The sequence below is a fragment of the Ursus arctos genome, unplaced genomic scaffold (genome assembly GCF_023065955.2).
Source record: "Ursus arctos isolate Adak ecotype North America unplaced genomic scaffold, UrsArc2.0 scaffold_25, whole genome shotgun sequence".
NCBI lineage: Eukaryota > Metazoa > Chordata > Mammalia > Carnivora > Ursidae > Ursus > Ursus arctos.
The window spans coordinates 27,596,636-27,617,445 of record NW_026622930.1 but is presented as its reverse complement, the minus strand read 5'-3'; the positions used below and the strand labels follow the sequence as shown (position 1 = coordinate 27,617,445).

The 20,810-nt window shown below is 47.4% G+C and overlaps 1 protein-coding gene and 1 long non-coding RNA gene across 3 annotated transcripts in view; both read left to right on the top strand.

Annotated features, from left to right (window-relative positions):
* Positions 1 to 5,749, top strand: part of PSEN1 (presenilin 1) — a 70,762-nt gene extending 65,013 nt beyond the window's left edge. For both annotated transcript variants that reach the window (XM_026519570.4, XM_026519569.4), the window contains exons 11-12: positions 2,325 to 2,443; positions 4,480 to 5,749. In XM_026519570.4, the coding sequence (XP_026375355.2) occupies positions 2,325 to 2,443; positions 4,480 to 4,635 (275 nt within the window). In that variant the 3' untranslated portion in view covers positions 4,636 to 5,749. The remainder of the gene's footprint in view (positions 1 to 2,324; positions 2,444 to 4,479) is intronic.
* A 6,513-nt stretch (positions 5,750 to 12,262) lies between these two features.
* On the top strand, positions 12,263 to 19,941 carry LOC130544779 (uncharacterized). The gene is made up of 2 exons (XR_008961348.1): positions 12,263 to 12,536; positions 14,710 to 19,941. It is a non-coding gene; the product is annotated as an uncharacterized LOC130544779 (long non-coding RNA).
* The last annotated feature ends 869 nt before the right edge of the window (positions 19,942 to 20,810 follow it).

Genomic DNA, 20,810 nt, shown 5'->3' with positions numbered 1-20,810 from the left:
AATAAAATGTGTATACATACATGGAATATTGTTCAGCCTTAAAAAGGAAGGAATTTTTTTTTATTTATATATTTTTTTAGATTTTTAAAAATTCATTTGAGAGAGAGCATGAGCAGGGGGAGCAGCAGGCTGGGAAGGGAGAAGCAGACTCCCCGTTGAGCAGGTAGCCTAGTGTGGGGCTCGATCCCAGGACCCCAGTGATCATGACTTGAGCTGAAGGTAGATGCTTACCTGACTGAGCCCCCCAGGCACCCCAAGGAAGGAAATTCTAACAGATGCTATAACATGGATCAACTTGAGGACATTATGCTAGTGAAATAAGCCAGTCGCAAGAACAAATACTGTATGAGTTCACCTACATGGGGTAGTTAGAGTACTCAGATTCAGAAGCAGAAAATAGAATGACGGTTGCTAGAGGCTGGGGGGAGAGAAGGAAGAATTTGCATTTAATGGGTACAGAGCTTCAGTTTTGCAAGATGTAAAGAGTTCTGTGAATGGAGGGTGAGGATGGTGGCACAATAGTATGAGTTTACTTAATGCTGTTGCATATTTTACCATAACTAAAAAATTTTTTTAGAAAAGATACTATTAATGGGGCGCCTGGGTGGCACAGCGGTTAAGCGTCTGCCTTCGGCTCGGGGCGTGATCCCGGCATCCTGGGATCGAGCCCCACATCAGGCTCCTCCGCTATGAGCCTGCTTCTTCCTCTCCCACTCCCCCTGCTGTGTTCCCTCTCTCGCTGGCTGTCTCTCTGTCACATAAATAAGTAAAATCTTTAAAAAAAAAAAAAAAGAAAGAAAAGATACTACTAAGGAAGAGAAGGCACAGACTAAGAAAATATTTACAAATCCTATTTCAAGCCCTGTTGAAGAATTTGTGTTGAGGATGTGTAAAAAATGCTCAGGGGCGCCTTGGTGGCTCAGTTAGTTAAGCGTCTGCCTTCGGCTCAGGTCCTGATCCCAGGGTCTTGGAATTGGCCCAGTGTTGGGCTGCCTGCTCAGCAGGGAGTCTGCTTCTCCCTCTTCCTCTCCTGCCCCTCCACTCCCACTCATGCTGTCTCTCTCGCTCTCTCACTCTCACATAAATAAAATCTTTTTTAAAAAACCAAAAAAAAAAAAAAAAGAATGCTCACAACTCAGTAATAGAAGATAACCCAAATATGCCCAGCCCTGGACAGAGGGCCCCAGTCCAACCTCAGCAGGGGCCACTGGATGAGAACTTTGACTAGATTTCTGCAATAAGCATTTCTGGTTCACATTTAAATAAAATTTAAAAAAGGTAACCCCAATAAAAAATAGGGAAGTGCTTTGGCTAAACATTTCATCAAAGGAGAAATACAAGAGCTAATAAGCACATGAAAAGTTGTTCAACATCATTAATCAGAATGGCTACAGTCAAACAGAGTAGCAGTACCAAGGGTTGGTGAGAGATGTGAAGGAACCCAGAATGCTCCTGTATTGCTGGTGGCCGTGTAGAAAACAATTTGGCAGTTTTTTACAAAACTAAAGATAAGCTTACCATATAACCTAGCAATTCCATTTGTAGGAATCTACCCAATGGAAATGGAAACCGTGTCCTCACAAAGATATTTACCCTTGGTCACAGCATAATGTTCACAGCACCATTATTCACAATCGCCCCAAACTGAAAACAAGCCAAATGTCCATCAACTGGTAAAATATAGTATGTCCATGCAACGGAAAACTGTCTATCAGTAAAAGGAAACGGTACAGACACACGTAATATGGATAAACCTCAAAAATACATTATGTGAAAGAAGCAAGTCACACTACATACTGTTACAAGTCCATTTCTGTGAAATGTATAGTAAAGTCATATATAGAGAGAAAACAGATCAGTGGTTGCGTAAGGCCTAGGGTGATGAAAATGTGGATTGTGGTGATGGTTGGACAACTCTGTAACTTTTTTTACAGTAATTGAACCTTACGTTTACAGTGGGTGAATTTTATGAAGTAAATTATACTCATCTCCTAGGGGTTCTTGTGAGGATGTATGAGGGCAAGTGCAGTGTGAAAACGAGGCATTCAGTAGAGGACAGTTATTATTTATTGTTCTTTTTATATATAACAACAGCATCTACTGTTAAAGACCCCAGAGTTAGCTACACAGAGTCCGAAACTCATATTGGAGGGAACCAAAAAAGAACACCTAGCTAAAGCCAAATTTTAAGTGTCATTTACTGCTTTCTCATTCAGTACAGGATGGAATGCGGCAGTGACTTTTTTTTTTTTTTTTTTTTTTTGGCAGTTACATTTTTGAATTGATCGCAAAGAGTAACAGACTTTATAATTTTTCTTTTTTAGGGGGAGTAAAACTTGGATTAGGAGATTTCATTTTCTACAGTGTTCTGGTTGGTAAAGCTTCTGCAACAGCCAGCGGAGACTGGAACACAACCATAGCCTGTTTTGTAGCCATATTAATTGTAAGTATACACTAATAAAAACATGTCCCAGCTCCTCATCTCAGAACTCTGATTGTGCTGTCCCTTTAAGGTGGTCCGTTTTAACCCCAGCTGGCCTGAGTGTGCCAGTCATCTGGAGAGCTTTAAAAAAAAAAAAAAGAAACTTACTGAATAGGTTGCCACCTGGTCACTCAAAAGCACCTGGGAGCTTTTAGAACTGTGCGTCCCTGCCCTGAGATTTTTTTTTTTTTAAGTTTCATTTAAGGAATCTCTACACCCAACATGGCACTTGAACTCACAACCCTGAGATCAAGAGTTGCATGCTCTTTGAACTGAGCCAACCAGGGGCCCCTGCCCTGAGATATTTAAAGTTTTAAGTGTGTGTGTGTGTGCGTGTTTTAAATTCCCTGGAAAGTTTTGATAGGCACCTCTGATTAGGAACCACTGCTTCAAGCCTGGCAGCATAGATACGGAGGAAGTTAGCTGTGTTAGATCAGTCTTAAAGTGGTACTTGGATCCTTACTTAGTCCCCGAGGAAGTTAGCTGTGTTAGATCAGTCTTAAAGTGGTACTTGGATCCTTACTTAGTCCCCGAGGAAGTTAGCTGTGTTAGATCAGTCTTAAAGTGGTACTTGGATCCTTACTTAGTCCCCGAGGAAGTTAGCTGTGTTAGATCAGTCTTAAAGTGGTACTTGGATCCTTACTTAGTCCCCGAGGAAGTTAGCTGTGTTAGATCAGTCTTAAAGTGGTACTTGGATCCTTACTTAGTCCCCGAGTCTGGTGGTGATTTTGCCTTTAATGCCACAACGTGCAGCACACGGTGCTCCTTGGGCAGCAAGTATGAGGCAAGAAAAGCTGACAAAATGCATGATGCCATGTAGATCTTGCTGTTAGGGTCACAACATGAACCTTGAAGCTTTCAAAACTATAAGTAAGTCGTAAGATACGTCTTACTGATATTTTTGCTAAAGATGTGATGTCTTTGGTATATGTGAGTGAAGTTCGATGAGAGCCTTTACTTATGCGTTTCTTATGATGACATCTGTGGTTTATCATCATAATAAAACCAGTTAAAATTTTCATGTGTTTTATTTTTCTTTTGAAGTTAGTTTTCTGGATGTGTTGTATCTTTTAAGAAGAAAATGACTTATTCTGGATAAAGCTGAAATGATGCTCAGCTTTCAGACATTGTCTCAATAGCTAGAGTAGAGAAATGGACTATGTTATATGACTGCTCTATGTTGACAGGTATTCCTCCACTTAAGTTCAGTTAGCTCTTTTCGCTAACCAAAAGAAACCTGAGGAGGATTTCTGCTTTTCGAAACAAAAACAAAAATAAAAAACCATTCCCGTACTAATGAAGGTCTTTCGTAAAGGTGAAGTGGCATAATTCAAACTCTTGCGAAAACGGGGATATGCTTCCCTTTATGCCGTTTTGGCTTACAAAAGCCTTCGTAGGAATGCTCTACGTTCAGATGGAGAAACCTGTGTACGCTTCGTGAACTTTGACCGGTTTATTCTGTGAGCATCTCTTTGCCCCCGTACAACAGAGGATGCTTTTCACCTCTGGGATTTTAGCCAGCCAAACTAAACTCAGTAGCCAACTCAATATTTTAGATAGATATTTCAGTATTATTTAATTTAAAATCGTTTTACTTATTTTTGGATTCTGTTTCTTACCTAGATTTAGGGGGTGAGTTATTTAGCCAGCCAAACTAAACTCAGTAGCCAACTCAATATTTTAGATAGATATTTCAGTATTATTTAATTAATTAATTTAATTAATTAATAAGTAAAAATCGTTTTACTTATTTTTGGATTCTGTTTCTTACCTAGATTTAGGGGGTGAGGTAGCAACAATGTGTGCATAATGAATTCTGTGCTGCAAAGGAAGATACTTGTTTCCAAACTTAATTTAAAAAGTTGTCCTAAAATCTAACCTCAAAGGATAGTAGTCAGTGAACTAAATTAAGACCAGGACTTGTGATTAGGTTATTTTTGCATGAAATACTTTCATAATTTTGTCTGAGTTTGTGTCTTTTCCCCTCCTCTCCACAGGGTTTGTGCCTTACATTATTACTCCTCGCCATTTTCAAGAAAGCATTGCCAGCTCTTCCGATCTCTATCACCTTTGGGCTTGTTTTCTACTTTGCCACAGATTATCTCGTACAGCCCTTTATGGACCAGTTAGCATTCCATCAATTTTATATTTAGCACATTTGCAATTAGAATCCCATGGATTTTTCTCCTTTGACTATAATAAAATCTGGGGAGGACAAAGATGATTTTCCTGTGTCCACATCTAACAAAGGCAAGATTCTCAGCCGGACTTTTTGCAGCTTCCTTCCAAGTCTTCCTGACCACCTGTACCATTGGGCGCCGGAAGGAGGTGTCTACAGAAAATGGTTTGAACATACGTCATCGTGATGGACTGAGTCCCTCGGTGCAAAAACTACCAGATTTGAGGGACAAGGTTGAGGAAGAGGGACGGACCACGAAGTCGCTGTGCTCCTGCCAGCAGTGTAACCCTTGGTCACAGGTGGACTTTACCAACACAGCAGACTCTCAGGACTACCATCACCAAGAAATTAAACGGCGTGGTTTAAACCACGCAGGACTCTTCACCCTAACTACGTGTTGAAGATCAACCTAATAAACCTGTCTTGAGTTCTGAACCTTTTCGGGAGGTACTGTGAGGAGAGCGGGCACCAGCAGCAAAATGAAAAGGTTTTTGACAAGGGGCTCCAGCTTTCACTTTCAGACCTTTTTGCTGCAGACTTATCGTTTTTAAATAAGACTTTTTTTTCCCTCCACTTTGAGTCAAGTCAGGTGTGTAGGTTGATTTTGCAAAGTCTCGTTTTCAAGCACTGAAACTCAGTACCATCAACGGTTGCCATTTCTTCCCACGGCCAGTCTGAACTGATTCGAGGTTGCTTTATCCTCAAAGTCTCAACCTCAGGTTCCAAATTTAGTAATTTCAGGAAAGAATGGAACTATATCCAAACGGTTTCCTATCAGCCTTAGGTGCATTCTGGATTTTCCACCAAATTCTTTATTTTTAGACATACTTGTAGGTTCACGTGCCCCTGTTTGCTTCCATTCCCGTCTCTCCCTGACTCCCCCGTAAGCATTCTCTATACAGCAAGTGAGACAGCTCTGTTGTGGCAGCAGATGATCCAGTTACTCTAGGGTTTTACTCTGTGTGTGGTGCAAAGAATGTGTTCTGAATCAGTGCTGTCAGCCTCGCTGTCATAATTTCTTCAGTAGCAAATACAGTGTGTGCCCAAAGACAGTGGAATTAAAGAAGAGTAAAATGGCTGGTGAAGCACTTTCTGTCCTGGTTTTTCTTTTCATTTTTTTTCTTTTTTTTTTTTTTACCACAGCCCATTGTCTCTGACTGTGGGTTGGAATTTGGACCAACAGCCAAAAGCTGGTAGTTATAAAGTCAGTTGTATCAGTACAAAGTAAGAGTTTGGAGAAAGCCATGATTTTACTTAGCCATGCGTGGGAGGACCTAGGGTCAGGAGGAGAACCAGCTGCCAAGAAGAGAAGGAAGGGGCCTCTAACAGCCAGTGGGACAGAATGAGCTAACATCCCGTGGGCAGATGTTAGGAGAACCAGGTTCTTCCTCAAGAACGTCACAGTAGGTGTTAAGTGCTTTCCCTTCTGCCTTACCTTTCATTTCAGTATACCTTTGAACTGGGCTGTCAGGCTAAGGCCCAGTGCAGCTCAGCTGGGGACATGAACAGAGCCTTCAGCCTGTGGGCACATGACTCCTCCAAGCGAAGTTTTGCCGGGCACAACCCTTCTTCTCCCACTGACAGCCCCTGCCATGGTGATCAGACTATAAGCATTTGTGAGAAACTTAGTCTCCCCTTGTGGCTGAACAGAAGGGCCAGCTTTTCTTCTTGTTCCTGCTTTCTCTCCAGCCTATCATGTGATCTGGTTTGCAGCTCTTCTTGGTGTTTAGAATATCTGTTCTGTCACAGAATATTGTAAACTAACTTTAGCAGTAGTGTGTTGGTCATAACCGGAGTGTAAGTAAAAAGTGGCTCACAGTGGGCAGTTGAGAGCTGCGGGGAGAAACAACAAAGGAGTGCTATGCACAGGAAGAGTGGGGCTTAAGGTAGTGGGTTCTTTCATCTCTCTCTTTGTTTAGCCTTTTCTTTCCAAGATTCTTTTTCCCCAGATATGTAGCAATGTGGGTATTATCTTCTAGAAAGACACGTGAATCAACCACTACAACAAAGCCACCTGGACGTGTTTGTGATTTGAGGCAGTCTTGAGGGAGCCCTGATCTAGAGTAGTCTACTTGTGCAGAGGCCCCAGAAGTACTGTACGTTTCATGAAAGGTTCATCCCGGAAGAGACTATGTGGTGTGAGTGTGACTAAGTCCATCCTGTGTATCACTGTCCTACGTAGAAAGACTGCAGTAAAACTCACTTTCTACACGACAGAACCACATCTCAGCATAGAAAGAACTCTTCTTTCCTAAAACCCCAATCTCAGGTGCAGAACTTTGCCTCGGAACTTAATTCTTAGGGTAAATTCAGTTGTTTCTGAAATATCAAAAAGCTAGTCTTCCACCATGAGAAACAGATTGTCACCAGGGAACACAGTCCACTGCGGACGTGCCCTCACACAGGGCAGGGGTGGCTGTGGGGCCGGGTCAGGCCACCCGCTTAATGAAGAGGAGGAGGGAGAGGGGCCACTGATCTCTGGGCCTGACTGGCTCACAGAAGACAGAGTGTTTATGTACAGAAGGTTGCTACAAACTAGCCTGTGGGCATACCAACCATATTTGGAAGCTCTGTGGACCTTTTTTTCAAAGAGGAAGAGCTTGCTTTTCCTGTTTTTGATTCTAAGTCAGCATCTGGTCCTAGGATCACAGCTCTCACTGTAAATGATTAAATTTCTTGATGAGAACAAAGCTTTGTAAGCAACTTGGAAGAAAATCATAGGTGAATGATTTATTGATTTCACTGAAGGAGCAAAAACTAGAGAGATAGTCTTTTCACTTTTAAACTCCTGGATCCCCAGTTTTTAAAGTCCCTTGATTTTAAACTCCCTCCATAACCGATGTCTATGCAGTAAGTGTAGTGCTTGTCCTTTACTTGGCCTCAAAAAACTTTGTATAGTAGTCTTGGTCAGAATTTGTAGAATGTGAGACAAAAGTTAAGCTCCCACATAAGATATTCCAGGGTCAGCATCTCAAGGAAGTCTCTGGTCCTGACCCCCAGGGCCTGGGCTTGCATATCTGCCCTTTCATGATCTAGCCCTGGAAGGAAAAGAGCCCAGAAACCACTATGGAAGGATTTATCTAGGGTCTTCCATGTTCCTGGCGTGGTGCTGGAGTCTAAAGATGCGAAGATGGATAAGACACACCCTCAGAATGCAGCTGTAGTTTCCTATTTGCTGAGAGATGCCATCTTTAACTTCTCTAAAATATCGGTACTTGTCAGTAACCCCTTTTCAGGTTACCCTTTGATGTTATAAAGGTGACTTGATTCTTCCAGGAACCACTCCTTTCAGTAAAGTACTCCTTTTTCTCTGCTTGCTTGTGGATGGTCCATAGCATTCTCACCTGCCGTTCTAGAACCTCACCTCTGGGCTATCCACAAAGCTGGGGGGGGGGGGCGGGAATTGAAAACTGGACATTTGGTCTTGCCCTGGGATGAAACCATATCATCATCATGAGTTTGATCCCCGAAGTGATCATCTTGCTTCTCTTTAAATCCCCCAAACACAGGAGATTAAAAACAGTGGTTTTGGCTCTTGACGGCCCTCGGTGAAGTTGCCGAGCAGAGTGTCCTAACAAGGCTGTCATCACGCTCACCTCCTGAATCATCTGGATGCCACCCTCTGAACAGTCCTCTCCTCTGGTAGGAAAACCTCAGATGCACATATTAAAAAATCAGCCAAGTGCTGAAACGAACCCTTTTCTCTGACTGTTTCCCAGGGCCTTGGACAGCTGCAACATTGCCCTGAGGAAGTAGCGGGGTGCGCCCTGCCCTGGAGCTGGGGTTAGCACTTCAGCCCGGGTGTGTAGCAGGAAAGATTTCCCAGGAAGCAATTTTCCTTTGAAAATAAATAATTGTTGTAAAAGGGCAGCTTCAAAATTAACTGTAGAGAGTAGCGAGTACAGGATCGTCTGTTGACGGTGTGACAGGAGGGGCTGGCTGCAGGTTTCAGCAGATATTTCCATGTTCGTCGTCTGGCTTTTGCTCCTACAGACCCTGCTTTGTACATGATTCAGACAGACTGTGAATACATCTTTTTTAAATACCTTTCAAATTCTTGGTAAGATATAATTTTGATAGATGATTACAGATTTTCCTGTATTTGTCAAATTAATAAAGACTGCATGATTCCAGCTGTGCTAATTTTCTTACATGAAAGTATTACAATGTGTACCTGGGAGAACTATTGAACTATTATCAGAAACAGTTAAGAAACACAAATGCACTGTTTCTGTTATTCACTCATAATGAAGGGGTATGGATCATAGCAGGGTACAGTATCAAAAGTCTCAAAACAACTGTTCTTAATACTTAGTTTCTGAAAGTATGTTTTTTCTAGAAAATACCTAACTCAAATATATGTAAAAGCTGTTGAAACAAGAACTTATGAAACATGTATGTTATAGTACAATGCAGATATTTTATGTGCTGGAGGATTATCTTTTCAAAATTATCATGGGCATGCCTGGCTGGCTCAGTTGGTAGAGCATACGACTCTGGATCTCAGGGTTGTGAGTTCAAGCCCCATGTTGGGTATGGAGCCCACTTTAAAAAAAAAAAAAAAATGTAGGTCACATCAATGGAAAAAAGCAACATTACTTTTATTGATAGTCATGTCATTTTCCTAAAACTCAACAAAACCTTTTGTTTCTAAACAGTGAATAGCATATAAAATGTTGGGAATTATTGATCAGAAATAAGATGGTGGGCAGGGCGCCTGGGTGGCTCAGTCAGTTAAGCATCTGCCTTTGGCTCAGGTCATGGTCTCAGGGTCCTGGGATTGAGCCCTGTGTTGGGCTCCCTACTCAGCGGGGAGTCCGCTTCTCCCTTTCCCACTGCCCCTCTTCCCCCCGCATGTGCGCTTTCTCAAATAAATAAATAAAATATATTTTTTTTATTTTTTACTCCATGCTGAGCAAGGAGCCTGATGTGGGACTTGATCCCAGGACCCCAGGATCATGACCTGGGCCAAAGGCAGACGCTTAACCTGCTGAGCCACCCAGGCGCCCCAAATAAAATCTTAAAAAAAAAAAAAAAAAAAGATCATGGCAGGAAAACCAAAGTTGGCTATTGTCTTCAAAAAGAGCGTATAATTGATGGATACATTCCTGGCTACATTGGCGAAGAGCGTCACCAAGCAGGGAAGGTATTCATTCCCTCCTTTGGGAATCACAGACATCATTTATTTTTATGAATGCCACTAGAGTCTGCCACAGAAATACCATTATTTGTTCTCGTCAGCTGGGGGAGGTTTCCGATTTTTAGGGGCGTTGACAGTGGTGTTCTTAATGAGAATGAAGAATGTCCTCAAGCAGGGTTGAGAAGCAAGAATAATGAGGTTGGATTTCCTATCATCACTAGGTAAGTGTCACAGACTTCTGTAGCCCAACCATTCTCTCTGGGGACTGTTCTGTGTGTGTGTGGTGGGGGGAATCCTTGCCCACCATTAGCTCAGGATCTGGTTAAAAGTGAAATGACAGCATACGTGAGTACAAGCAAGTACAATATTGACTCATTACATCATTTGAATGGGAGTGCAGAGCAACAGAGATCCACAAAAGACAGGGTTTAAGATCAGAATGTTTTCCAGAAACAAAGTTGGAAGCAAGTTTGAAAAAAATGGAAGATTCTGAATTGGCATGAAGATGAAGGACATTCACCAAAAAAATCAGGAAGGAAGAAGTATGGGAGAGACACACCCAAGGATAATTGGTTTTTGAATTAAAGTGATGATTTATCCAGAGGAAAACCCAATGAGCTAACTAAATCTGTTTCCATATTTACTGAGAATATACCTTCTTCATTAGGTGACCTGTAGAAACCATGGAGGATGTGACCTGGCCTACCACAGGGGCCTTTCAGCACAGGGACCTCTTAATCTTGACCAAGTTTGATGCTCTTACAGGGCTGGCCCTTCTGTGCCTCGTATGCCATGCCCTCTTAAGGGGAGAAATGGAAAAGCCTCAAACCAAGTTTGTTGGAGTCCTAATTTTTTATTTTTTATTTTTTTAAGATTTTAAGTAATCTCTACACCCAAGATGGGGCTCAAACTCACAACCCTGAGATCAAGAGTTGCACGCTCCACTGACTGAGCCAGCAAGGCGCCCCAGTGGAGTCCTGATTCTTAGGACAAAGGTTGACATACTCTTGCTGCCACTGTTCGTCCTTTTCCCCCCCTAAAATTGTTTTAATTATGTAGTAACCCAAGGTCAATTCCTCATGCAAGAGAAGAAGGGATTTTGTTACCCCTCTACCCTAGCATACCTCGAGGTGGACTCCAGGTAAGATTCTTTTTTTTTTTTTTTTTTAAGATTTTATTTATTTATTTGACAGAGCGAGAGAGAGCAGGGAACACAAGAGAGGGAACACAAGCAGGGAGAGTGGGAGAGGGAGAAGCAGGCTTCTTGCTGAGCAGGGAGCCCAATGTGGGGCTCCATCCCAGGACCCTGGGACCATGACCTGAGCCAAAGGCAGATGCCCCTGCAGGTAAGATTCTGATTGTGATTAGTTTTCTTGGGTAGCAGACCTAGTCAAGTGCCAGTAAACTCAGCGATATCAGGGTGCCTGGGTTGCTCAGTCAGTTGAGCGTCTGCCTTCAGCTCAGGTCATGATCCCAGAGTTCTGAATCGGGCTCCCTGCTTGGCAGGGAGCCTGCTTCTCCCTCTCTGCCTGCCGCTCTCCCTGCTTGTGCGCTCTCTCGCTCTCGCTCTCGCCCTCTGTCAAATAAACTCTTAAAAAAAAAAACACCGATATGTACAAGGAAGATCTGAAAGAAAAAACACTGGGAGCTAGATCACTCTATTTACACTACATTTAAATACCTGGATTTAAGTGGGTTCTTTAAGGGCTGGCCCATCCCCTCTGGATGGGGCTGTCACAGTGATGGACACAGAGTAGTCTCTCAAATAGAGAGACTGAGGAGAGATTTTGGGGACTTTATCCTGCATCTAGATTTTCAAAGATTTTGTCCACCAAGTATTGTAACTCATTAGGCAGTAATTTGTTTTTCTATTTAATCAGATTTACCTACATATGCCATAAAATAGCATTAGGCTGGGTTTTGCTTGCATGACTGGAGAGGTGCAAATGTATGATTTCTTAAGATTTTCTCAGACGCTGAAAACGACTTCTCTGCCATCCCTCTGCCCCGGTGGGTTTCCCATGCTTCCCCGGCCCCTTTCCCCTCCTCCTCTTCTCTGGAATAACCGAGCCAGAAGGTCATCAGTTAACAAACATCATCAGGCTCTAGGACTGTAAAGTGCCCGTGGAAGGGGAAGGGCTCTTCTACCCCGGGTGACCTCTGCCTTCACTCTGGTCTCTGTTCTGCCCGTGCTGTCCGGGCCGGGCTGGGAGAGGAGGCCCAGACTTCCTATGTTCTTACTGTGGCTCCACTGGCCATGCAGCAGGGAATTCCATGAATGTTTGTGAAGGGAACCCCACAGTGCAGCCGGCCTCGGGGTGAGTGTGCTACTGACGGCGGCGGCGTAGCCCCTTTCGCTCCGGTGATGTAGGATCCTCTAAGGCAGGGCGCCCCCTTTGTGACAGGCGGGCCCTTGGCAGTGACCCCGCCGCAGCCCGCCCTAGGGAGACCAAGGGACCCGGGTCCCCTCCCTGCCCCTGTCCGCATGTAGCACGTCATCCTTTAAGGACCAGATTTTCCCCTCTCCCTCTTGTGCTGCAGATAACTTGGTGAGGTAAGTCACAGACTTGTTACAAGTGATTATGCAACTTGGTCATTAAAGATGTGACTCACCAAGGCACTCCAAGCCCACGATAGCTGTTGCGGGAACGGATTTTCGTTTTTAAGTCCAATGCACTGGTCAACATTTTTGTGAGAGGAGGCAGGTGATCTGACCCCGAGAGCCCGTCCCAGTTGTAAGTCACGGGTGAGCGGGGGTTGGGGGGTGGCTGCTGGGGGATCCGGGCTCCTTGCCATCCTCCCTCCCCCCCTCCCCCCGGCCCTGGCTGCTTGGAAGGCCCTCCAGCTTGTCTCCCCTGGCGCCGCTCCAGGCTCCCAGCGGCCGACGACGAGGAGGAGAGGAGGCCTGGCCGCCCCTGCGCAGGGCCCCTGTCCCGCCCCGGGGGCTGGGACGAGTCTGGCCCCGTTCCCCATCCCTCATCTCCCCCCCACTCCCCGGCGCCCCACGGGGCCCCGCCGGCCCATCTGTTTCCGCGGCCGCGCCCCAACTCGCCCCCGCCGCCCCTGCCGCTGTGGGGGCCCGTGGCTCCCTTCCACGTGCCTGGGGTCGGACGCTGCTGCGGGCTCCCGCAGTCGCCCCGGCACAGGAGAGGTCTTGTGCACCCGCGCCTCCAAGCAAGGTGAGGGGGGCCAGTGCTGGCAAGTGCACGCAGCCCGTGGGGGTGTGCCCCCCAGCTGGCCTCCAGGCCCCCCACACCCTCTAGTGGTGTGGGGACCAGCTGGCTGAGCCGTGGGGGGAGCTGGGTGCCTGCGTTCACCGCCCCATCCTAGGCCCCCTGGGAGTGAGTTGCTCAGCAAGGGTTTGGTGAATAAATGATGTAATGGGTGGATTAGGGGTCCACAGGAGGGGATTTCCACGCAGGATGACATAAACAGGCCGTGTGTGGGGGAACATGTTTTAAGTAAGAGCAAACATTTACCAGCTTTGCCTTTGTTTACAAGGCTGTGCTGGGGAAGACCAGTTGGCCTTATCTGCTTTGAGACCCCCTATTTATAAACAGGTGGTCAGAGCTGAATCCAAACAGCATTCTTCCCCCAGGGCACGCTTGTGACTCTGAGAAATACATGGCTTTGTCCTGAGTCAGTGTCACCACCTCAAATGCAGAGGAATAAAGAATAGCACGGTTCTTAATACTTACTTACACTTAACCCTCATTTTTTTTTAAGATTTTTAAAAATTTATTTGATAGAGAGAGACAGCCAGCGAGAGAGGGAACACAAGCAGGGGGAGTGGAAGAGGAAGAAGCAGGGTCCCAGCAGAGGAGCCTGATGCGGGGCTTGATCCCAAGGATCCAGGATCACGCGCTGAGCCAAAGGCAGACGCTTAACGACTGAGCCACCCAGGCGCCCCAACTTAACCCTCATTTTTTAAAATGTAAATTCAACTAGACAACGTACAGTATATCATTAGTTTGAGGTGTAGTGTTCAATGATCCATCAGTTGTGCGTAACACCCAGTGCTCACCCCATCACCCGGTCACCCCATATGCCCCCCACGCCACCCCCCGCCTCCCCTCCAGCAACCCTCAGTTTGCTTCCCAGAGTCAGGAGTCTCTCATGGTTTGTCTCCCTCTCTGATTTCTTCCCATTCGGTTTTCCCTCCCTTCCCCTGTGATCCTCTGTGCTATTTCTTATATTCCACATATGATTAACCCTCATTTAATCTCATGCAGTGGCATTTGACACTTTCATAACGTTGTGCAGCTCTCAGGACTGACTCCCTGAGATCTCCAGGCTTGACCCCCTCCCTCCTCCCTGCGCCCCTGACAACCACCATTCCGCTCTCCGTCTCTATGAATTAGACTGTCCCAGGTACCTCAAATCAGTGGAATCATGCAATATGTGTCTTTTTGTGTCTGGCATATTTCTCTGAACACACTGTTCTCAGGGTTCATCCATGCTGTTGTGGGTTTGTTTTAATAGAAAAATAACCACAACACCATCATAAACCATTGTGAAATCTATTTCATCCCAACCCCCAACATAACATACTCCCAGTCTTAGAGTGGATGTTCCCCAAATCTGTACCTTGTGTGTTTCGTGTCTTTCAGTGTCCCCAAGAGCACATGCCCCGCTCTGAGAAGTACCTCCCTCCCCACTCTGGTCACTGGTGTGGCCCCCTCACAGCTGGACTTCAGGGTGTGTGCTGGGTGGAGGCCTGTGCGTGTGCGTGTGCGTGTGCGTGTGTGTGTGTGTGTGTGTGTGTACATACACGCGCACACACCACCCTCCATCTCTCTGCTGCCCTCCTTTGCTTTCAGCCCCTGGGGCTGTTGATTCTTGGAAATTTTCCATTTTAGCATTTTTAAAAAATTTACATTAATCCATTGTCTTCCTTTTAAAATGAAGAAACTGCCATGCAGAAAGGTTAACTTCCAGACGCATCCCAGCCGGTGAGTGGAGATGCCAGCCTCCGGTCCAGGCCTGTGGACTGCAGACTCGCGCCTTCTCCAGCCCCAACTGTCTCCCGTGCTCCCACACTCATGGCCCCCTGGGAGAGGATCCAGCACCGGCATCCGTCACCGCCATTAACATTGTGTTCATGTCGTGAATCCTGCTTGTGGTTTTGTCGTGTTTAAGTTTTACGGGTCTACAATCCCTTATTTGCAGTTACGAAATTCAGAAGACTCGGGAAACTGAAAGGTTTCTCCTCAGTTTGTGAGTAAGACCTGCCTGAACTGGCGTGAGGCGATTTAGAGTCTCGACTTAGCCTGTTTAGATGAACATGTGTATGTTCTGCTGCAGAGCTGTAAGCGTGTGTGGTTTTGTTATTGCTTTTGGTTGGTTAGTTTTGATTAAAGACGGCTTCCAGACCGTCCTGGAGGTCGTATATCATATGCAGTTTAGTAAATTCCAAGAGCTGAAAAATGCTCAACCTGAGACACTTTGGGCTGCAAGAGTTTCTAATAAGGAATTGGGACCCAGATATATATAATAGGATTATAGTTATATAAAAGCTGTAAAAACAAAAAGCTTAGAACTAGTTTTATATCTATACATCTTTAAGTGGTGTTATCCTCGAAATAAGGGTCAGGATAACAGGTCCATCCATAAATACTGAAGTTAGAGAAGCACCCCCTCCCCCAAGTTAGTAGAATTTCCCCTCTTTATTTAACTTGAGCATTGGGAAGTCCATTTCCAGATTGAAAGCTGCTGGTCCTCTGACTTTCTGGGTAATGTTTCTAGGCCTTTGGCACAAGGCACAGACACTTCTCAGTTTCCGGGCTGAGAATTATCCAAATACAGAGGCTGAAGCTGCAGAGGAGATAAGTATGGTGGAGAGAGACCAAGAGGAAAGGATCCAAAAGCCCCGGCAGCTGGCCTGTGGGGGTCCCAATCCAGGCCCCTCCCTGGCAGCCCACGGGGACAGCAGCCACAGAGCGGGAGATACTGAGCCCGACGAGCAGCATCTGCGACGAGGGCACGAGGACTCGCCCTGTCTCTGTCGCTATTGATCGGGGCACCCAGGCCACCGCCACTCATCCACAGGAGGCCAGCTTTACTCTGGAGCCCGGGGCACAACCCTGAGCTGAGAGGGACCCTTTAGGCTGGTCCCACAGCTCACACTGACCTTTGTGGGGGCCTGGGCCCTGATCCCCTCTCCCACTCAGGATGCGGAGGGTGGGCACGGGGATGGGGCCTCCTCACACCTGCCCCTTCAGTGTCTTCAGGAGCTCATGCAGTTAGTTTCTTCAGTGTGCGCACACACGCGTGTGCTTATGTGTGAGTGTGCGTGTTCCCAGGTGGAAGGAAGGGGATGACATCTCCCAAGCTGGAGCTGCTGGGCGGGAGCCAATCAGGACAGCTTTTCTGGAAAGCCCCCTTCTTCCCTCTGTGTTGCTGCTGTCTTGACTCCGACCTTCTGCCCTGACTCCCGTTTCTTCAATGGGCTTCCCCTCCCTCCTGGTGCCCTGTCCCAGGATCCGGACTGGGGATGGGGCAGCTAGGGTGGGTCCATGTCAGACCTAATGTCACTGAAGGACATCCCAGGACTTGTTCTTTCTCTCTGGATGGCCCTCACGTCTGCAGGAGGGGTGGGGTGGGGGCTCTATTTCTGTCCCAGCTTTGAGGATCAAACTTGCCTCCAAAGGCCAGGTGGCTTATCTGATGACAGCACTAGTCAGACATACTGAACATTGGACTTCTCAAGCTCATGGTCTTGCTTGGTGTTTCAAGGTTTTGACTTGGATATGGCAGCAAGAGGGGGAGGAGAAGAGATTAGTGTGGGATCTGGAAGCACAGAGTCAAGTTGAGGGGCAGACTGGGAACGAGCATTTAGCACTACCCCCCCCCGTCCCCCAACTTTGACTCTATCAAGGGAAATGGATATATGTGTGGGAGGGTGAAGAAAAGGTAGAACAATGGAGAAATCCTCAAAAGGGAAGTGTTCTTTTTCCTTTTGGATTCCTAGTGGGCTGTGGCATAGTGGAAACATTTGAATATGCAGGTTGTAAGATTGTTTTGTTCTAAATTCACACACAACATTCCCATGCAATGCCCTCCCTACTAGAATGTGACCTCCCCAAGAGCAGGACAGGGTGCGTGTTGGAGCCCATGGCTTGGGAGAGCTGACGGCCTCTCTTCCCAGCCCTGTGGTTTGTGACATTACCTTGGTAGCTTGAAAACAGACATGGAGTATTTATACCATGGAAATTGATTTTCTCCTCCAGAGAGCTGCTCGGTAAATGTTTAGCACCACCTGACAGGTCTCTCCCCAGCTTCTGGCAGAGTAGGCCCTCAAATGTTCAAGGAATGAATAAACAACCACCGGAAAGAGAAGGAAGAAGAGAAGCAGCATTCTCTAAGTTCAGTTCAGCAAACACTGTGTGCTCAGTGCTGCAGGGAGATGGCGGACGTCTGTTTTCCGGGGGGAGCCCAGCATCTGAACGAGGTTCCCATCCAGGGAACCTGCCAGTTCTTGTTTCTCAGGTCTTGGCAGTCAGGGTGGAAGCACGTTCCTGTTGGGCTTGACATCGACAAGGACCATTCAGGCGATTTTCCGGGGGTGATGTGGGTTAGCGTAACCTGCATGAAAATGCTGGGGGCAGCAGTCCAGCGTCCAGCAGGACAGTCCTAACCAGAACTGTCTCTGGGCCATGGTCTACGACCTTGGCAGGGACTGCAGCCCTTGTCTGTGCCTGATTCTCTAGCCTTCCTGTCCATTCCATGAGCTCTCCATGTCCCTACTCTAGGCAACTCTTCCGTTTAAGTGAACTACATCTTTTTCATGGATCGCACCCAAGAACCCCGTGTGTCAGATCCAATTAGATGTTCAAGAGATCTATTAGGGGAAACGCGGCGAAGACAAGCAGGTGGGAGCAGAACAGGGCTGGCCTTCAGAACATGATGCAGCCCCGACGCGAGGCGAGTGGACGCTGTCATCGGCTGTGCTTCCTCCACCGTGCTGTCTTGAGCGACACCCTCACGGCTGCCACCCACCTCTGGTACAGGGCACAAGGCGGGGGGAACATATCCCTGACCTTGCAAAGTCCGCAGCCGAGAGGGAGAAAGAGAGACAAATGTATCACTGCAGTGGTTCCAAAGGGCAAACCCCGGCACTGGGGGAGCGCAGAGGCGGGCGGAAGGGAAGGCTTCCTGGAGTGGCGCCTCCTGGGAGCCCTGAGGCTCTCGGGGTTTTGCCTTCTCCCTTCTCTCTCCAGTTTTCCATCCCAACCCAGCCTTACAAAAAGATCCGGCTGCTTATTTCTAGGTGGTGTCCCCGGATCTGCAAGCTGCGGAGATAATCGGGATGTACAGAATCCAGGATACAGGCGGAGGGAGCAGGGCGCAGAGGGAACTCACTTTTACTGGGCGCTTAGTGGGCGCTTTATAGAAGCCACTGGCTTCCCTCCACCCCCCTCTGTGGGAGGCTCAAGTGAGCAGGCTGAGGCTTAAGATGACGTGGCTTTCCTCAGTTCGCACACTACGAGAGGCAGAACAGGTTCCCACGCTAGGTGTCTGCCTCCCAGGGCTGTACCCACCCCCCCCAACACACCCCGGGCCCCGCAGCCCCCCAGGTGGAAGGGACTGTCTGGTGCCGCCAGGGAGTGGTGTAGGGCAGGTGCAGAGGGGAATTTACAATGACAGGGAGGGTCTCCCACTTTTCTTTCTACATCACCATTTTTTTGTATGTATACCGATTGTGCGTGTGCTGGGCACCGAACTCCCCACGTCCCTCTGGGGCAGCGGAACCTGAGGCTTGGAGAGGAGGACTCCTAGCTAAGCCAGCAACTGCTCAGGCCTTGCTGGTGGGTCCAAGGCTGCCCCTTAGCACTGTGTGTGGGCTCTGCCTCCCCACCCTCGGGGTCCTCTTTGCAGCAGGGGTGGGAAGTAAGAAATCATGGGCCTGGGTGTCTGAGAGGGATCATTGAGGAAAGCCAGGAACAGGCCGGGAAGGAAGGTGCCTCAGCTACCCAGCCCCCATAGCAGGAGAAGCAGTTTCCTCTGCCTTTACAGGGACTTTTGACCAAGCTCAGAAAATTCCTGGCTGATGGAGGCAGGGAGTAGGGCTTCTTGAATGGAAGAAACCATTTTCCTCTTCTAGGCAGGCTTTGGGTAATTCCACTCCCTTTTCTCTGCCAAGCTTTATCTCTGCCTAAGCATTCACACCAGTTCCCAGGGGTCCCTGCTACACAGCTGCGGCCGCTTCTCTCTTCACTGATGGGTAAGAAATGGGGCAGATTTAAAATGTTTATGTTTTCATAAGCATTTTGTCTGAAAGTCAGTGACAGCCTAGAGAAATGACCTGCAGGAGCTGGGGGGTCTGAACAAGGGGTGAGCCTCCCACTGGTGACTTTGCTCTGCCCCAGTGGAGGCCTGGGGAAGAAATGACCAGTGATCAGGGTAAGCAAAGGCCTGAAGGCCTAAAAGGACAAGGGAAAGGGACCAGCCCTGTGACCTCCCCACCTGCCCTGTGGCCCAAGGCCACTGCTATTTTGCTGGAGGCAGGTGATTTTCAGTATCAAAAAAGGGAAGGCAGGGGCGCCTGGGTGGCACAGTGGTTAAGCGTCTGCCTTCGGCTCAGGGCGTGATCCCGGTGTTACGGATCCCGGCGTTACGGGATCGAGCCCCACATCAGGCTCCTCCGCTGTGAGCCTGCTTCTTCCTCTCCCGCTCCCCCTGCTTGTGTTCCCTCTCTCACTGGCTGTCTCTATCTCTGTCAAATAAATAAATAAAATCTTAAAAAAAAAAAAAAAAGGGAAGGCAGGCAAGAAGTGCCTTTCTTGAGAAAAAGGACAACTAGGAAAGGAAATTAAATGTATCACATTTATTGAGCCCTTACCTTGATCCTACTTAGTGCCCTGGGCACAGGTGATGGGGAGGCAAGCTTTATTGTCAGCTTATAGCCGAGTCCGGGAGACTCAGATTCCCACAGAGCAATGCACCATAAACCACCGCAGACCCGGACAGGGAACGAGGGAGCTGGGTGGGCACCAGCTCTGCCTGCCACGGTGTGGGGAAGCCTTCTGGAAGAGCTGACATTTGGCCAGGGTCTTTGCAAGGGAGGGTGGGCTTCCAGAGTGCATTCTCAGCAGTGGGAAAAGCTGGCTAGGAGGGTAGTAAGCAGCAGCGCGTATGTGGAGAAACTCAGGAATACCTTGGAGATACTGCACGTTCGGTTCCGAACCACTGCAATCAAGTGAATATTGCAATAAAGTGAATCCAATAAATGTTTTGGTTTCCCAGTGCATATAAGACTTATGTTTACACTGTAGTCTCTAAGTGTGTGATAGCATGTCTAAAAAACCAATTTTTAAAAAAGTAAACTGTATACCCAGCACCGGGCTCACACAACCCCTGAGATCAAGAGTTGCATGCTCGACCCACTAAGTCAGCCAGGCGCCCCTAAAAAAACCAAATTTTCAAATTAAAAAATATTGTTGAAAAACGCTAACCTTCATCTGAGCTTTCAGGGCACCATAACCACTGATTATCATGAAAAAATTTGAAATATTGCAAGAATTACCAACATATGACACAGAGACCCGAAGTGAACAAATGCTGTTGGAAAAATGGATGCCCACAGGCTTGCTCCAGGCCGGGTTGCCACAAACCTTCAGTTTGTAAAAAATGCAATTTATCTGCAAAGCGGAATAAAGCAGATTGGAATCCCCCCCCTAACCCCCAAACAACCCCAGGAAGGCAGAATAGAGTGAGGTCTGCCTATATAGAATTCAAGGGTGGAAGAGGAGCAGACCCCCGGACGTGTGCTCTGAGATGGGCAGGGAGGGGGGATGGTGCAGAGATGGGTGGCTTTAGGCACAGAGGAAATGGGACGGGGTGGTGCCTGGTGCCCGCCCGAGAGAGGAAACACAGAATGGAGGTCAAGCCAAGCCATGGCACGGACCCAGGGGGATGCGGCACCCGTCACTGTGGGGGCCGCTCCGCTGGGATTGGGGACGGGTGTCTGCAGGGCCGGGTGGGGGGAGATGGGGCGGGGAGGAAGCCCT